At 39.7% G+C, this 17,607-nt stretch overlaps 1 protein-coding gene across 6 annotated transcripts in view; it reads left to right on the top strand.

Moving 5' to 3' along the window:
* tnr (tenascin R (restrictin, janusin)) overlaps window positions 1–17,607 on the top strand; it is a 171,472-nt gene that overhangs the window by 98,140 nt on the left and 55,725 nt on the right. For 4 of the 6 annotated variants that reach the window (XM_039815425.1, XM_039815423.1, XM_039815428.1 and 1 more), the window contains exons 9-17: window positions 1,982–2,101; window positions 2,233–2,376; window positions 3,546–3,661; window positions 8,225–8,375; window positions 11,895–12,073; window positions 12,382–12,472; window positions 12,981–13,081; window positions 14,762–14,864; window positions 15,637–15,726. In XM_039815425.1, coding sequence (XP_039671359.1) covers window positions 1,982–2,101; window positions 2,233–2,376; window positions 3,546–3,661; window positions 8,225–8,375; window positions 11,895–12,073; window positions 12,382–12,472; window positions 12,981–13,081; window positions 14,762–14,864; window positions 15,637–15,726 — 1,095 coding nt within the window. The remainder of the gene's footprint in view (window positions 1–1,981; window positions 2,102–2,232; window positions 2,377–3,545; window positions 3,662–8,224; window positions 8,376–11,894; window positions 12,074–12,381; window positions 12,473–12,980; window positions 13,082–14,761; window positions 14,865–15,636; window positions 15,727–17,607) is intronic. The other 2 variants (XM_039815424.1, XM_039815429.1) reach the window with 1 other exon arrangement.

A 17,607-nucleotide genomic window follows, 5' to 3' on the forward strand; every position in this document is an offset into this window, starting at 1 on the left:
AAATATATAGGTGATATAACCAGTGTATTTGTAACGTTCAATGTATGTACATAAGCATTTTAACACGATTACTTGTGAGATAATGTTTCTAATGTTAGGCTGCATGTATACAATATAGAAGTTGTGTTCAGATTCACCTTCACCTTCACGTGTCTGGTGATTCTACCTGGGGGAAGTTCTTGAAACTGTCCCAAGATCAAAATGTGATTAAAGTGAAAGATAGAAAAAAAGGATATTGAGTTAGGTGGTGAAATCTGCTGCTGAAGTTGGACACTGGCCCAACCACAAAGGTCCGAAACTCTCTTGATACTAGAATTTCAGGTTAAAGCAGTCCTGTGCGACAAAAGACTAAACAGTATGTTTGCATTCAAATGAACTGGTCATTGATGAGCTTTCACAAGGCAACAACATGGTGAGATGCTCAATGCTTCTCTATCTTTGCTGTATGTTTAGTAAAAGAGTTCCTCTGACTAACCTCTCAGTGCCCATTTGGGAGTTTGCCCTTCCCTTTCTATTAGAGTTAATGTCTTTACTTTCAAGCAGTTCGTCTGTTCAGCCTGGCATGACCTCATTCAATCACTCTTCTTCTACTCCGTGGATTATTGCTCCTTCGTTTGATTTGTTATTCACTTCATATACGTGACAAAGCTGAGTCTAATTAATTAAAAAAATCCAGCTAAGGGAATGCTGCAGGATTTGTCGCCACTGTTTCGAAATGAGCAAGCTACTGTGCAGCATGCGCCCATCTGTCGAGTGTGTGAGAATGGAGCTGAAACGGCTACTAGAGTGTCCAAAGGTTCCCCCGAGGAGGACTCAGTGCTGTGTTGTAGAGTCCTGTATCACATGATGTAGAGATGATGAGGGGGTGAGAGGTTGTTTATCACACTATCACACTCAGTTTACTCCTCTCTCGGTCTCTTTTTTTTTCTTAACTGCCTTTTTATGTTAGTTGTTTACTCTCCTGAGGCACATCTTGTCTTTTTCTCGTCTGTCCTGTGTCTGTGAATCCGTCTCGTCGTTTCTCCAGCTCAAACTGTTTGTACCTTCTGTCTTGTCCTCTTCTCCTTTATGTCCTTCACCTATCCTCCCCCCTTCCCCCCTCCTCCTTGTTATTTTTGGCAGTGGCAGCTCTTGTTTATGCCTCCACATTTATATTCAACACCACCTCTCAGGCTTATGGCTTGACGGTCTCCACTTCAGCCCGAGTGAATGACAGTGTACTGTATCTCGCTCTGATGTAAACACTCAGCTTCTTGTTGCCACAAGCACCGGCTTCTTTCACTGTCTGGAACGCACATACGTAATGCTGTCTATCATTTTAAAGATTACAGATGCAAAGACCGTTTTTACTAAGCGAGATAATGGCAAATGTAGCGATGTTCTGTGCATTGGCAATAGTGGTAATTACTTTTCAAACCTGTGATTCACAGGAGTTGTACCACTGGCAGTTATTGTATGTCCCAAACCATGCAGCCATGGTTTAGCTTTTGCAGTAAAAAATGTTCAGTTGATTCAGTTAAAGTTCAGTGCTTTGCCAGCTAGAACACACGTCTACAAGTCATAGTCTTTTATCTGTGAAGCTCTGTTTTGGATCAGTTGGCAGGAAAGATGTCCCTACACTGAAATTGTCACGCCTACACTGAAATTATGAATCATGGGTGTGTAAAACCTTGCCATATAAATTAGCAAGTACATTTTTGCAGTTTTCCCACTAAGGTGTGCAATGGCTAACTGCAGTCTTGTTTTAGTAAAACGCCAAAGGGAGGACATTTTCGAAATATCGATATATGTATTGTGTATAGCGATGTAGCCTAAAAATATTGCGATATTATTTATAGGCCATATCTCGCCCGGCTCTACTTGTGACACTACCAAGTTACTCTAAAGGTGATATAGTGGTTACATTTCATAATTATCATTGTTATCAACATAAAATAGCAATTGTGTAAACATAATTTGTGTTTTTTCTTTGTCTCAACAGTGGCACCGGCCATGAACGTGAAGATACGAGGCGTGACTGATAACACTGTTGAGGTGGAGTGGGAGGGGTCAGTTGTGATGACTGATTTCTTAGTGACCTACACACCAAGCAGCCCTGGAGGTACGTACAGAGCTATGCTGGCCTTTCGAGGCAAGAAAGGTCGTAATTGAAGTTTCAGTTGATTCAAAATGTCTTGAAAGCATTCTTCTAGAAGCTTCTAAAAAAAAACTGTTTACCTGTCTTTCTGTCAGGTGTGCAACTTGAGATAAGGATTCCAGGCAATACCACCACCTGCACTATCTCGGGCCTGGAGGCAGGCATGGAGTACAACATCAACGTGTTCGCTGTCATTAACAACAGCATCAGCGTCCCTGCCAGCATTATTGTTTCGACCTGTAAGTGCAGCCCCGTGGGTCATTTTGACAAAATGTTCTCATGCTTGCTTCATGGCCAACAGAATATAAATGTAATTCCTCACATCAGTATCTCATAAAATGTTGTCTATCTCATTCAGTGCTGTACATGCATTCTCACATGGACACAGCGGATGCACTCACCCCCTGTCTCTCACCTTTCTTTTTTTGTAAACCTCCCCAAGATACTTTTCAGTGTCAACAGAGTGAGAATACCACTTGCTCCTCTGTGCCATCTGGTTATGATTCCTACCTGTAACACCTGCTTAGTGTCACTCACACTCAAATACACACACACACACACACACACACACACGAACGCCTTCTGAATGTGTACCTCCTGGCTGGTGTTAATGCCAGATCATCAGATATAACAGAGAAACATACTAGCTGCCTCCATGCTTATTAGGGGTATGCAAACTCACCGAACCCCTGCATAAGTAATAGCATATTTTCAGTGGCAAACAGAATATTGTATCCACTCTACATCAGCTGGCTACATACTGTGTGTTGCCATTAGTTCAGTCTTAGCTGGTACAATAATCCTTCATGTCACAGATAAGTAACTTTAATTTCAGTGATAGCAGAGTTTGGAGTTATAAAGTCAATTTAGGGCAATTAAGTTTGATGTAACCATTTTTCATATAAGATATGATTTGTTGGGTTGCCTTTGCTAAACTTAATTGCGAAATGTAGTATTTGATTATCTGGAAAGATTTATGAGGACACGGCTGCCTGTGAAAAAAGTCATTTTAGCATTTTTGCCAAATTAAAGTATGAGTCATCTGTTTTAACCCAAGGAATTGAGGGGGGTAATATAACTATCATCAGTACTGTCAAAAGCATTGCATATATAGGCAGAAAAAAAACTGATTGTTGATCAAATAGAAATATTTTAAGTATGTTTCAAAAAACAACACGTTTTGATCAAAACCCGAAAAGGCACCAAATAATTAACAATCTAAATATTTAGTGCAGCATCAAGGTGATGGAAACAAAGAAAATAAATAAAAACAGAGAGAACAGAATAGAAAAATAAATGTAAAAGAGAAAGGTTCAGCAGTGGACACCTTCAGCATGAGATGGAGTAGTGATTTATTGGCTGTGTGGGTCACTGAAGAAAAATAATACGTCTCCGGCTACCCCTCCAGATCTCTCCAATCCAGATGGTTTAGTCTTCAAATCTATCACAGAGACGTCGGTGGAGGTCCAGTGGTTACCCTTCTACTATTCCTTCGATGGATGGGAGATCAGCTTCATCCCCAAGGTAGAGTAAAGCTGTGTGAACACTCAGTGTATGTGGCCGCTGTCAGTAAGACTACAGCACTACAGCATGCTGAAAGACAAGTGTCCTTGTGTGTGAACAGAACAGAAGGAAAAAAATGCCGACTTTTTTTGCTTGTGATGAATCATCAGCAAATGACAGACCTGCCCAATCTCCCACACATACAAACAGCAGTCTTTTTTATTTTTATTTTGTTGTCCGAACAAAATATTCTTGATTGAAAAGAATTATTTTCAAATCTCACTAATTCCAGTCTCTAAATGACTTTAAATGTCTGTGTAGAAACAGTAGGACAAATAACTGGATGGATTAGGATGGACTGGATTTAGGTTTTCTTGGGGGTTTTGCTTAACTTGAAGTCCATACCAAATTAGACAAGCGGATTGTCTTAAGCTTATTGGCTATTAGGTGGATGAGCCATTAAACCCTTTTTCCAGAATAACCCTTTCTAAAACCATAGCAAGGCCAGGTTCAAAGCCATAAAGCAAAAACCTTTCTTTTTCTAATTCCTGCTGTAAACTCAGGTACTCTCTGCACTCTAATCTCTTGCCCTCTCATAGTAATTGGTTTTCTCTGTTAAGGTGTTCTCAGGGGGAGATGTCCTTTGGCCCGGCCTCAAATCTGATGTTAAGATGCTTTTTTGTGTTTATTTTGAGCCGTTTTAAGGGAAGAACATTTTTTGAATGGAAAAAGCAGTAGGGTTCCTAATTTCATTGTATTGCTTTTAGCCTTCCTCTCTCTTTCTACCCAATCTTCCTTTTCTCTATTCATCTAGCACTTTCCATCCCTCCTCCATTTCCTCCTAATCTCTTGTTTCTACTTTCCATCCAACACCTCTTGGTCAGAATCTCCAGCCCTTTTCCTCTCTAACCCCGAAGTTACCCTCCATCCCTTTCTTTCTCCTTCACCTCTCTCTTCCTCTCCACCCCTTTCTGTAAGTGTTCCTCCCTCTATCTTTCCTCGCTCCCCCCCCCCGCTCCCGCCATGGGGGAAATCATATTATGTGTTGGCAGTCCCGCCCCCCTGTGGATTTAATCCAGCAATGGGGATTGTGAATTTTGACAATCTCGTAATGGAAGTAGGCATGAAAGCTTTGGCCTATGCGAACAAACACAGAACTCACTACTCTGTGAAAAGGAAACAGAGAGAGAGAGAGAGAGAGAGAGAGAGAGAGAGAGAGAGAGAGAGAGAGGCAGGGCGAGATTTGAGACCTGCCATTAACACTGTTAGAAACAGCTACACTATATATCTGACACTCCATTAAAAAAATCAGACAGCCAGCACATACTTACCATGCCATCTAATATGCTATATTTTTGGCTTTTTTGTAATAAATCGATAAAGCTGTAAAGCAGTCACTCAATCAATACTGCTGCCAGTAGAACTGTACTGGTGTTATATTAGTTCCAATAGTATTACAGTCATATATGGGCAAAAGAAGTATTTTTAGTTATTTGTATTGATTGATTTAATTGATGTGACTTTTTCAAGGACACCAGAGCTGTTTCAGTTTCCTGGAAGCTTCCTTTTAAATTCCTTTTTGTTTTTATTGTTGGATAAGCTGCTATAGCTTTTTTTCTAAATTAAATTCATACACACAGAAACACACACATGACCACGCATAACGATTAGGGTTTCCCTGAATCTCAACATTGTGATTCATGTTGAATAGTCAAGCAAAGGGTCAAAGCGTACACATGACGAGGCTGTGCAAATCTGCAGTATTCTCTTTATATAAAGCATTTGTTCACATTATGTCTACATGAACTTGAAATGATGTCATGCTTATAACACTGTTCAGATGCACTTTGTGACATCACTCCTGGGAAGAAGAAAGAGTGCCAGGCCATGACTAAAAATCTATCTTTATTGCTCATTTGAGCCTCTGAAGCTGCATCTTGAAGAAATCAGCATAAAATATAATATGTAATATGATTAGGTAGACTTTGTCCCAGTGTGAAATTTGCCTTGGGCATTACAATGCAGTATAAAACCACAGCAAAAGACAGTAAAAAAAAATAAAAATAAAAAATAAATGACTAATGTGTGTATATATATATATATATATATATATATATATATATATGTGTGTGTATATATATACCGATAAGAAGACAACAGCATATATATACCGATAAGAAGACAACAGCATATACATACATATTTTAGCCTAGGTGGAGTTAAGGGTTTTAATGGACAGGGGGACAAGGACACTGAGGTGCCTGCTTAGGGGATGCCTGTACCGTCTGCCTGCGGGGAGGAGCTGATACTCGAGGTGGAGAAGGATGAGTTGGATCGGAGAGGATTTTTTGCGCCTGTCTGATGATGATTTGTTGAAAAATAGCCTGAAGACTGGAATGTTGATGGTCTGTATATGTCGGGTGATCTGGGCCTTTGACTGTACTGTCAAGTTACGTGTCCAACTGTGGGCCTACCTCAGTGTGCAGCCTGCTCACCCTCATTCCTTCCATGCATTTCATCACCACATAAGTCAAAGCAACCGGTCTGAAATCAACAGGCGTGATGACTGACTTTTTCTCCATTGCTGGTACAGTGTTAGAGTCTGCAGACCTCTGGTAGATGGGGCACCAGGCAGGTATTAATTATATAATCTGGTGCAGTGGCCTTGTTAACAGTGACATTTTTAAAAACAGTCTCCATCAAAACAGTGTCCAGATTACAAAGTGTCTGCTGCCACTCTAGTACAAAGGAAGTGAATTTAATTGAAACATGTAATTTAAAATATTCAGCAATGTATTTTTCCGGAAAGAAATTCCATGTTTCTCTCGATAATCCACAGACCTTACTAACAGTTTTCATTGGAACTATACTGAAGAAATAATCTGTATTAAATATATCTGGGATCCCAGTATTGTCTATTTAAATGAAATATGAAATATGTCAGAAGAAGTCATTGCATGAAAAAAGTTTAATTTCACAAATTGTCACACACAATAATTGTATTTTTTAATTTTAGCATCTCACTAGTATCCTTGCCTTTTTTCTCATTCTCTTTTTGGCAATCTGCTTATCATAGTGTTTGCAGAGAATGGGTACATGTTTATCCCTGTATATCTTTCAGCTGTGTGTACTGTAATTTGCTTTCAGCGTGCAGGTGCTTGGCCAAAAATAAAATGGAAACATTTGGACTTTCTTACTTTTACAACATTAATGTTCACAAAAGAACTGATTTAAAAAATCCGATGTTTGATTCTATTTTGCAGTAAAGTTATTAAGATATTAATCATTGCTGCAATACATTTCAAATCTAATATTATTATATTGCTTTTCATGAATAGTACGAGGATTATTGATATACATATAATTGCATGCTGACTAACCTGAAAAACTAAATTGCCCTAATAAGTCACCAAAAGCATAAATGGGCAATCTAACAGATAAAAAGGATTAGTATTAAATTAAGGTAATAAAAATACTTCCACAAGGACGAAAAAAACGTCTTCAGTCATTCCTCATCTAAGCGACCTTGTCAGCAGAGAGAATGATGACTAATTACAAGCAAACTGACACTGGAGATGGGAGTGGACACACTGTTATGGTGATTCATTCTGTATAATTTCGTATTTAACAGTGCTATTATTGAGATTAAGGACCAATTGTTATTGGAACATTACCGCTGTGTGTTACTGCCCACCCTAGTAATTTAGCTGAGGTGATTAAATGGATTGCATCTCTAATTACAGTTTTGATTCAGGAAAGTAGCAAGCTGTTATATGTTTTAATATGAGTCTTCATAGCGCAGGCTTTTGGGGATCTTGGAGCAGCAGTAGGTATAACATCTGTCTGTCGGCAGGAAGTGCATGTGCAACACTGGCTCTCTGAGAACAGCTGGGACTAGCAGGGCCTCCATATGGATGAGTGACAGGCGTTTGGAGTGCTGCCTCTGCAGAATATGGCCTGAGAAATATCACTGTAGCATACAGTACATACGCCACACACTTTGGGAATTTAAGGCGCTAAATCATCCACAAATGTACAAATCAGTCAAAATAAATAACTCGAAAATGTACAGCAGAGAATTTAACTGCATGAGTCATTTATGTCCACACCAAGAACGATAGCTATAACCGTAAGTATAACTATAACGATATGAGCATCCACACTGCTGAGCGATACCATTCTGCAAACAGTGGCGTCAAGCACCCACTGCACGCTCCAGCTGATAATAATACGTAATACAGCAGCCTTTGCAACGTAACAGGTATGTTTTTATGAACCAAAAAAGTCTGCCGGCGGTCCGTGGGGCGCCGACACTGCTGCCTTTTCCAGTTGCGATGTGGACTCCGCCATCCACTTGAGTTAGAACTATATATTTATAGTTATCGTCATAGTTATCGTCATAGTTATCGTCCTTGGTGTGGATGGCCCTTTACTGGTGGAGATAGTCTTTTATCTGCCAGATCCCTTGTATCTCCACTGAGAGAAGAAGTTAAAGCCACACAGTAGCTGGCATTTACTCAAAATATGCAAACAGTTTTTGCTATTCATCTCATCACTCATCTCATACCTTCTGTATTTTCCCAGGACAATGATGGAGGGATGACTGCACAGCTGCCCAGCACCATCACTTACTTTTTGCAGACTGGTTTGAGACCAGGGGAGGAGTATACCGTTAACCTGGTGGCGCTCCGAGACCAGGGTCGAAGCCAGCCAGTCACTGCCACTGTCACAACATGTACGTATAAATGTACCGTAAACTATAAAGATAAACCTGATAGACATGATAAAATGAAAATACATTCACCTCTCTGTCAGATTAAAGGAAGTTTGTGAATTAGAATTCTTCCTATTTTCATACACATGAAGCTTGTGTGCAGAGACAGAACTATAATGTCCTATGTATTACTGTTATGCCATTGCCAAAATATATCAATAATGTCCCTAAAATCCTATTTTCTCGCTCAGCTTTTTACTTTTTTTTTTTACATTTCTGCCAAAGTGTGAAACTATTTCGGCTATTTCGCTTGACATATTTCTGCATTTGTGTTTTTGTCTGTTGTCTTCTCACTGGTTCTAAGTGGGTGTTCAGTTTGAGAAAGGTGATGTCGTGTCCTTGGAGCAATGTTTGACTCAAAATGTGTTTGCTTGTATTACGAGGTCACTGTCAATCGAACCTGACCAACCCACACCCACGCTGTCCCTTTAAAACACATTAGATCACATTTGAAACGTTCCCTTTTTTTTTTAAAAGAGATATTTTTCTGATTTAAATCTCGCTCTGTGTCATGGCAGTGTGTTTAGATGAACAGTGTTTGGCGTCCCTCCGTGACGCCAGTGCTCTGAGCTCTCCATGGAGCAGAGTGGCGGAGGTCTGCTGAGAGCCGCCAGATGACGCGAAACGCGTTGTTTGAAATCTGCAAAGTATCTTCTATCTTTAAGTATCTATCTTTAAGATTTGAAACCAAGTTTTCAGGGGCTTTAACATAAGTTAAGCAAATGAGTGGCCTGAGGAGGAACTATACAACCAACTAGTCACTGCCATCTTTTTTTTTTAAAGATAATTTTTTGGGGCTTTTCCCTTTATTTGAAAGTGGATAGACATGAAAGGGGGATAGAGATGAGGGATGACACGCAGCAAAGTGCAGCAGGTCAGATTCGAACCCTGCGCCGCTTAGCCAATGAGCAATGTGAGCAGCACAGCAACATCGTTTGTGCTATTGATAAATCGATAAGTCGATTAAACGCAATGTGACATCTTAAAGTTCCTTGTTTTGTCCAAACAACAGTCTAAAACCCAAATATGTTTAATTAATAATGATTAAATAACCGAGAAAAACTGCACGTCTTCATATTAGAGAAGCTGAAAGAAGCAATGTTTGGCAATTTTGCTTGATAAAAGGCTTAAATGATGAAATGAGTGTTATAACTGTCAGCACTTCAATTTTCTGTCAATCAGTCAAAAGCAAATCAACCTTTCATTTTAGTAACACATGTTGCATAGTATTCCCTGCACACACACACACACACCCACACCCACACACACACACACACAAAGCTCAATACCCTGGCATAAGTAGCGAGTGTCATCTTGACATATTTGTTGGTCTGCCACCATTTATGTCCCTGATGTAAACCTCCCTGAGGTATTGCCCCCACTCCTCACCCAGCTGACGCTATTACTAGACAGCTGTAATAGATCCAATTCAAACATCGTCCATAACAATTCAAACTCTGATGTGTACAGTCAAAACACCATCAGTTTCCTGTCAATTCTTTGTTCGTTTCGTGGGTTTTAATTAAGTATCGATTAATAATTCATGGCACCCTGTCATTAATTTTTCACGACGGCCCACTGCAGGACACCTTATTGGATAAAGAAAAAAGGAAAGACAAATTTAAAGTTATTCAATTATTTATAACAAAGATTTATCCTTCCTCTGAGACGAGTGAGCATTATAAGGAGTCGGAGGAAAACCAGAGGGAGAGGACAGCTGATGTGGGAACGGGTTCTCAGCAACTGTCTTCCACAGAATGTCTTCTAGGATGACACCCATGGGGCCAATTTCTTATACATCAACGATCGGGGTGGACCAGTAATATGTCAAGCCTGAGTCTGAGACTTATTTACATCTCAAAAGCTTAAAAAAAAAGACTTAAGTATGGTCCAGTGTCGCTCAGTGTGTGAAATATGTTGTTTCCCCTGGGGCCACCAATAGAGAATAATTGTGTTTTCACAGCATAGTATGGTGCTTTAAATTTAAAATGTGTTTTGAACTAAACATTGTGTCTTGTGCTATTTGGGTTGCTTCATCAGCATTAAATTATGTTGTCCCCTTTTTCAAACTTATTTGGATAATTCAAAATCAAATGTATTGTCAGAAACTGTGCATAAATGTCATTTGCTATTTAAGTTTTAGCATAAATGAGCCCCATTTAACTGCAGTAGAAATCATCAAGAAAAGTGTTGAAACAACAACGCTGTAGTTGAACATGGTGTTTGTTATGGCCAATCCGTGACTAGCTCAGAAGTCCAATAACAAAGCACCACTCCGGTTCACATTGGGCACCTCTCCGAGGATCACCACCTTGTCATGGTGGAGGGCTTAATGTGTCCCTGTGATCCTGGATCTGTGCTGTTCTGAAATGGGTTTTCCTCATCACGGGTAATGTGTTTTCAGGTCTTCACACCGAATAAGTATTGTTTTCCAGCAGTCAACATGGAAGGACCTTAATCACGGCTTATGTTTTACACCTCGCACAGATAAAGCCTATTGTCTCAGCGTGTTTCAGGTCTGATAAGCTTTACATACTTGGCTGTCAGAGAACAGCTTTTTTTCTGATAACTAATCCAGATCTATCACTGCATAAGCTTGGGCAGTATTAACATGAACTACCTGTTCATATTTAATATTCATCCTTTCATTATACATATTCCATTTTAGCTTTCCTATTGATACTAAAGTGTGTCTGAACCAAAAGGTGGGACCAAATGTTTAGGAATGATTAGGAATCTTGTTTACTTATTATTTTGATTTTCTTCAATTTAACCAAACGTTAAATATAAGCTCTTGTACAGCTGCTTGTGGTTAGACGTGGTTAGTGGTTAGAAAACGAAGTTTCTTTTGTTGAAAGAAGAATGGTATTTTGTAGACAAACGTTGAAACAGTATTTGATTAATCAAGCAGTTAATCTACAAAAAAGAAGAAATGTGTTAGGTCAATTTATCGTTTAAGTATTGTTTCAGCATGCCAAACAAGAGTTGCTGCTTTTTTATTTACTGTCAGTGATTCCCTAGAACCTAGGGACCCCTCCAATGGGTCAAAACATAAATCTGGATTTACAAGATGGAATTGAAAACTTTATGTTCTTGTAAAATATCAGACTACTACTACTTTTGGCCTCAAAAATGTATTTAAATGAGACAATCTCAGAAGACTAGATGTCAAAATGTGTAACTTGTAGACTTTTGACTTTTTTTTATTGACCAAATAATAAATAGAGAAACACATCAGCAGATTCTCATAATAAAAATAATTGTAAGTTGCATCTCTCCTAAGGGCAAGTTATCAAAATAAGTTGCATTTTGGTATCCAACCAAAAATAAGGTGTTAAATTGAGTACAAAAATCGAGTCAAACAATACCTACAGTAGACCAAGTGAAAAAGTGCAGCAATAGATGGCAAGGTGGACAAAACGACCACACACAGCAACAGGACACTCAATAATTCTTCTTCTTTCTTTCTTTGTTCTTCAGTGATTGATGGCCCCACTCAGCTGATTGTGCGGGACGTGTCAGACACCGTAGCGTTTGTGGAGTGGACACCACCAAAAGCAAAGATTGATCAGATCGTGTTACGTTACGGCCTGGTGGGAGGAGAGGGTCCACGGACCACCTTCCGCCTCCAGCCCACACTCAGCCAGTACTCCCTGCAGGTGTGTGTGTGTGTGTGTGTGTGTGTGTGTGTGTGTGTGTGTGTGTGTGTGTGTGTGTGTGTGTGTGTGTGTGTGCGCGCGCGCGTGCAGATCTCATCATACAGACACATTATGTGGACTCACCTACTATCTGGGGACAGAAAAAGCCAGTCCTGTGTGTACGCTTGTCATGCTTGTTAAATTATCTAATCGCAGAGTCGGCCTGCCATCTGTGTCTGGAGATTAAACCAAAACAAAAAACAAAAATCCATGCAAAGAGATTAAACGGACTAAACTGTCCTTGTGTTGTTGTTGTTTTTGTTTCACAGGTTTTGCGTCCTGGCTCGCGTTACCAGGTGTCTGTGAGTGGAGTGAGAAAAGGAAATGAAAGCGGATCCATTTCCACTGAATTTACTACCGGTGAGGTCTGACGGCAAGCAGATGTGGTGATAGTGGTGTGTTTGATTCTGTGCCTGACTCTGAGGCTAGAACAGTTGATGACATCCAGTATGGCCTAATGTAAAGCAAACTGTTGATCTATATTGAATATTGTAGTGAACATCTAATTCAAGGGAATTATTACTCTCAAAAAAAAGTAAATGAGTACATTATTTGTGAAACAACTATAGAACTTCATCAACATGACATTACTTTCAGCTACATTGAAGGTAAAAGGTATGCATACGATGTCAGAGTAGCTATTTCAAATGAAATAAAATCTTGCTAGAATTGGTAATATATCATATAGCAATATATCATTTATTATAAATAAACACGTGTAGCTGCTGACGTTGATGTACAGTAAATTATACCATCATTCAAAACAGCTAAAGTAATTAACTAACTGTATCTGTTTCTGATGATGTTTAAACCACTGTTTGCTTTTCACAATCCTGCGAATTGGTCTCAGTTTCCCCAACATTGTCAGCTTTATCGTTCTTCTCAGAGATCGATGCCCCCAAGAACCTGCGGCTTTTGTCCAAGACCTCCACCACCCTGGAGCTTGAATGGGAAAACAGTGAGGCTGAGGTAATTAGACATGGCAGAAAATAGCATTCGGAGTACATTTTTTTATGATTTGAGTAGTTAACAGGTGGGGTATAGTTTTTTCAGACAACACAACAAAGGTTGGTAATTTCAATGACAGTTCTGTGTCTTCTTTGGATTTGTTGTTTTTTAAAGGCTGCCTGTATTTTGATGCAGTATACGGTCTTGATCTGGGTAAAATGATAGTGAAAAGCAACATAGTACATTTATTAAAGATGTGTACCTACGTAGAGTTGTGTGTTACTTGTACTTTATTTTATTATTTGTATAATTTATATATTTCTACTCCACTAACAATTTTAGTTACTTTGCAGATCAAGATTTTACTTACAAAAACTATAAAGGGCATAACATATGATGCAATGTAATAGATCAAACCACACAAGATAATATAAACTATAGCTAAAATTAATCATTAATAATAATCCAATAATATATATGAGATAATATAGATAAAATACTCTGGAAGGGCTCAAAATAAGTACTTTTACTTTTGATTATTTAAGTACAGTTTGCTGAGTCTACCTCTGTACTTTTACTTGAGTAAATATTCTGAATACTTCTTCCTCCACTGGAAGATATTTATGCTTAAAGGTGCAGTAGGTAAGACTTATAAAACTAACTTTCTGTCATATTTGCTGAAACTGACCCTATGTTCAAGTAGAACTACATGAAGCAGTTAATACAAATAAAATCTGGCTCCTCTGGCACCACCTACAGCCTGTAGCGCGATTTGCAAAACTCCCTGTTCAGATGCACCAATCAGGGCCAGGGGGTGGGTGTCTAACTGCGTGTCAATCACTGCTCATGCACACGCATTCATTCTCCCTTGTGGGGGGAGGGGCTTAGGAGACCGTTTTGGGCTTTAGCAGAAAAGGGGGAGGGACTGAGAAGTTGTTGAAGTCCTGGATCTTCCCAATCCTACCTAGAGCACCTTTAACATGCTGATATACGATTCTCCTTCTGTGAAAACCTTTGTCTCTTGTGTTTTATCATTTATATAATTGTTTATTTTTTAAATAAATTAAGTGGACTATCCTGAAATACTTCATAGCTTCTACTGGATCTCTGCACAACCTTTAGGTGCCCCTTATATCTCTGAGTACATAACAATTATGTTATTGGAAAAATAACAACTAATTTGTCCTTAATCCCCGGACCTTCTCCACCCTGCCTTGACCCTTCCTGCGTACTTATACTAAAGTGGATTTTTATTCCTCCCATTTTTCTAAACTCTGTCTTGTTGTATTAAGCACTTTATCATCACACACAGGTGGGTCCGCATTTTGTCAGCTTGGTAAATGCCAATACCGGAAATGTAGTGAACACATTTACTGAGTTCAAGTAGTCACTTAAAGTTTTACTCTGAATGACAATGTAGTAAATCATGTTGTTTCACTCAGTGGTGACTAACTACACAACCAGACGTATGAAGCTGGTCTGTCTTGATGCCTGTAAGCACAAATGTATTCATCCTCATGATTCTGCAGAGTGTTGGCAGAGAGACAAATATCATACTGGGCTAATGCCAAATAAAGCATTTCTTCTATGAACCACTTTAAAGCTACTTTCGCTGTTCGTGAATGCCTTGCATTTCCTTACACGCAAATGTTTCCTTCAGTTTAGTGTTGTAAATGTTTAAATATATATGTTTAAATTTAGGTGGAGGGCTACCAGGTGGTGTACAGCACTTTAGCAGGAGACCAGTATGATAAAGTCATTGTACCACGCAATGAGGGAGCCACCACTAAGACTTCCCTCACAGGTAAGTGAGAAGTGATGTGTTTTATTTATTTATTCATTTGTAATGTAGGCGATTTTTATTGAAGTATTTATTGTACTGTATCATCACATCTTTAGTTTTTTTTGTTGTTGCTCTGTGCAGTGTTTTTCCTTATGCCCTCAGTATTAGCACAGTGCATCTAATGTGTAGTGAAGAAGCTGGGAAGTGCCTGTGTGTTTAACGTGGCAGGATTATCTCCAGCGCTAACACCTGGTTGACGGGGCTACTGATTGAATCTGTAGAAATGCTTGTTGTCCTGCGGGCGTATTGAAAGGCTGTCTGTAACGAGGGGTCAGCTGGGATGTTTTTTTTTCTGAAAGGCCACAGTGCTGGAAAGGGCACAGCCGGCATAGGAATAGAGGCGAAAGGTCCTTGTGTTATTCTGCTGGGCCATTGCAATCGACGCTGCCTCCACCCTCAGTCCTTCTCTGTCACTCTCATTTTCTCTCTACTAATAATCTCTGTCACTCTCTCGCTCATTTGCATTCCTCATCATCGTATTTCTTTAGCTTAAGAAATCCACTGTGCACGTACTGAATTGATTCGAAACTGATCAATTATGCAAGTTTGCTTTTTTTTTGTACATTTTCCGGGACCCCCATCACCGATGTAGAGCTAATTTGGCCGTTATGAAAAACTCCATCTAATTGACATGCATGTGGGAAGGAGAGTGGGAAACATGTCTGTGTGATGTTTTGTCTTGCTATATTGTCTGTTAAATTAGTACCATTCCCTCTCTGTCTTTGTGCCTCAGACCTGCTGCCAGGCACAGAGTACGGCATCGGCATTTCTGCCATGAAAGGTAGCAACCAGAGTACACCTGCAACAATGAACGCCAGGACGGGTGAGTGAATTACTGTTTATACTCCACTGATGCATGTAAGACACACTAAGTGAATCACAGCAGCGTTGTACTAGAAGTCCTGGCTTCACAGCAGGCTGGTTGGCATGGTTTGTTTTTATACATGTGATCCTCAGTTGGTGCTGTGTGGAACAGTGCTTCTGTTCCAGCCATTACAAATCAGATTTGTGCAAGATTTGTGCTATTTTAGGGAGATGTTTTATATTGTCACCTTGGTTCAAAGTTCCCATTAAAGCATTTTAAAGCTGTAATAATGCATACCATTTATTGCTTTTTATTGTATTTTGAGGTGTTTTGGCAGAAAGACAAAAAAGACCCCATTAAACCTTCTGCTTGAAATGTAAGTGCACAGAGGTGCTTCGCTAATCTTTCCCATCACTTTCACTGTCAAGCACATCTTTCCTCCAGTTGCAATCATTTTAATGGCTGAAGGTATTTTGCACTTTGCTAAATTATGCCTCCATTTGCTTTTCGAACAAGCACTTTCTATCCCACTGTTTTGTGCACTCTCTATGAACTTTAAAAATGCACTACAGCTATCACATCTTTCTCAAATAGCTTTAAATAATGTGACAACAACTCCTGTCTGCCGGGTACACAGCTGTGCTCATGTTACTATAAGTGCGAGTTGCTGAAAGCCTAATTTCCAATAATAGTGTTCAGTTTTACGTTCCCCAATAACATATATTTGACAAGAAGCTCCAGAAACATTGAGGGTTGCAGTTGAGGAATTCATGAGAAGTAAGCATTAATAATCCAGTGGACAAGGTTGGTCATTGCTGCAGGAAAGAAAAGTAAGAACAAAAAGAATTCAAAAAGATGAAATACAGAATATGGGGTCATTATGTTAATACAGATGTCCTGGAACGCTGCCGTTTTCAGGACTGGTCCAGATCACTGCAAGGACCTTGGACAAAAAAATTGAGCCACTAGGTGGCGCTATAGCAGAAAAAACGCGTTTGGCCTTATAACTCCCACACCGTACACCCAACATTCAAAAACCATACATCTGCGCGTTCACTGGATCCAGCTGAATCACGTGGTATAGACCACGGCCATTTCCACCTAGACTTTTATGCGTGAAAAATCGTGATTTATCGTAAACCTGCTTTTTCATACTCCTCCTAGACCGTGCGATTAATCTGCATGAAACTTGGTACGTAGCCTCTCCAGACCGACCTGACAAAAAGTTATCAAAAGAAGTTTTGTCGGATGAAAATTTCGTGAATTACGCACAACCAAATTTGTGTAGCTAGCTACGAAGACACAAACATTGTCATATCTCGGCCAAAATAAATGTTATCATCGCGAATCTTTAGAATCTTGTTTGGCATGACCCTCTAAGGCTCCCCAACCAGTTTCACAAAAATTGGCCACTAGGGGGCGCTACAAGTACAAAAAGTTTATATCTCATGAACGGCTCATCCGATTTTTACGAAATTTTGAGTGTACCAGTCCAGTGTACCGGCACACTCCTGAGGCCACGCCTACAGTGGGGTACTGATTCGTCAAAGTGGGCGTAGCCTATGGGACCCAGGTTTGGATTCACCACTTACACTAATGTGAGCAACTTAAAATTTACAGCGTAGATGGACAATGGGTCATGGACCTTACCTAACAAAAATTACACACATGCACCACTAGGTGGCGCTATAATGACGTAAAACGTCTTTTTGCCTATAACTCCCACAGTCTACATCGCAGATTAGAAACCCTTATATCCACGTGTTCCTTGAATCCATCTGAGTCTGATGACATAGGCCTCACCCACCTGTGCTAAGAAGTTTTTTCGCAATATCGCGCAATGCGCAAAACCAACGTTTCGAACTCGTCCTAGGTCTTGTGAGATATTGGAACGAAACT

Source organism: Perca fluviatilis, chromosome 11 (assembly GCF_010015445.1).
Source record: "Perca fluviatilis chromosome 11, GENO_Pfluv_1.0, whole genome shotgun sequence".
Classification (NCBI taxonomy): Eukaryota; Metazoa; Chordata; class Actinopteri; order Perciformes; family Percidae; genus Perca; species Perca fluviatilis.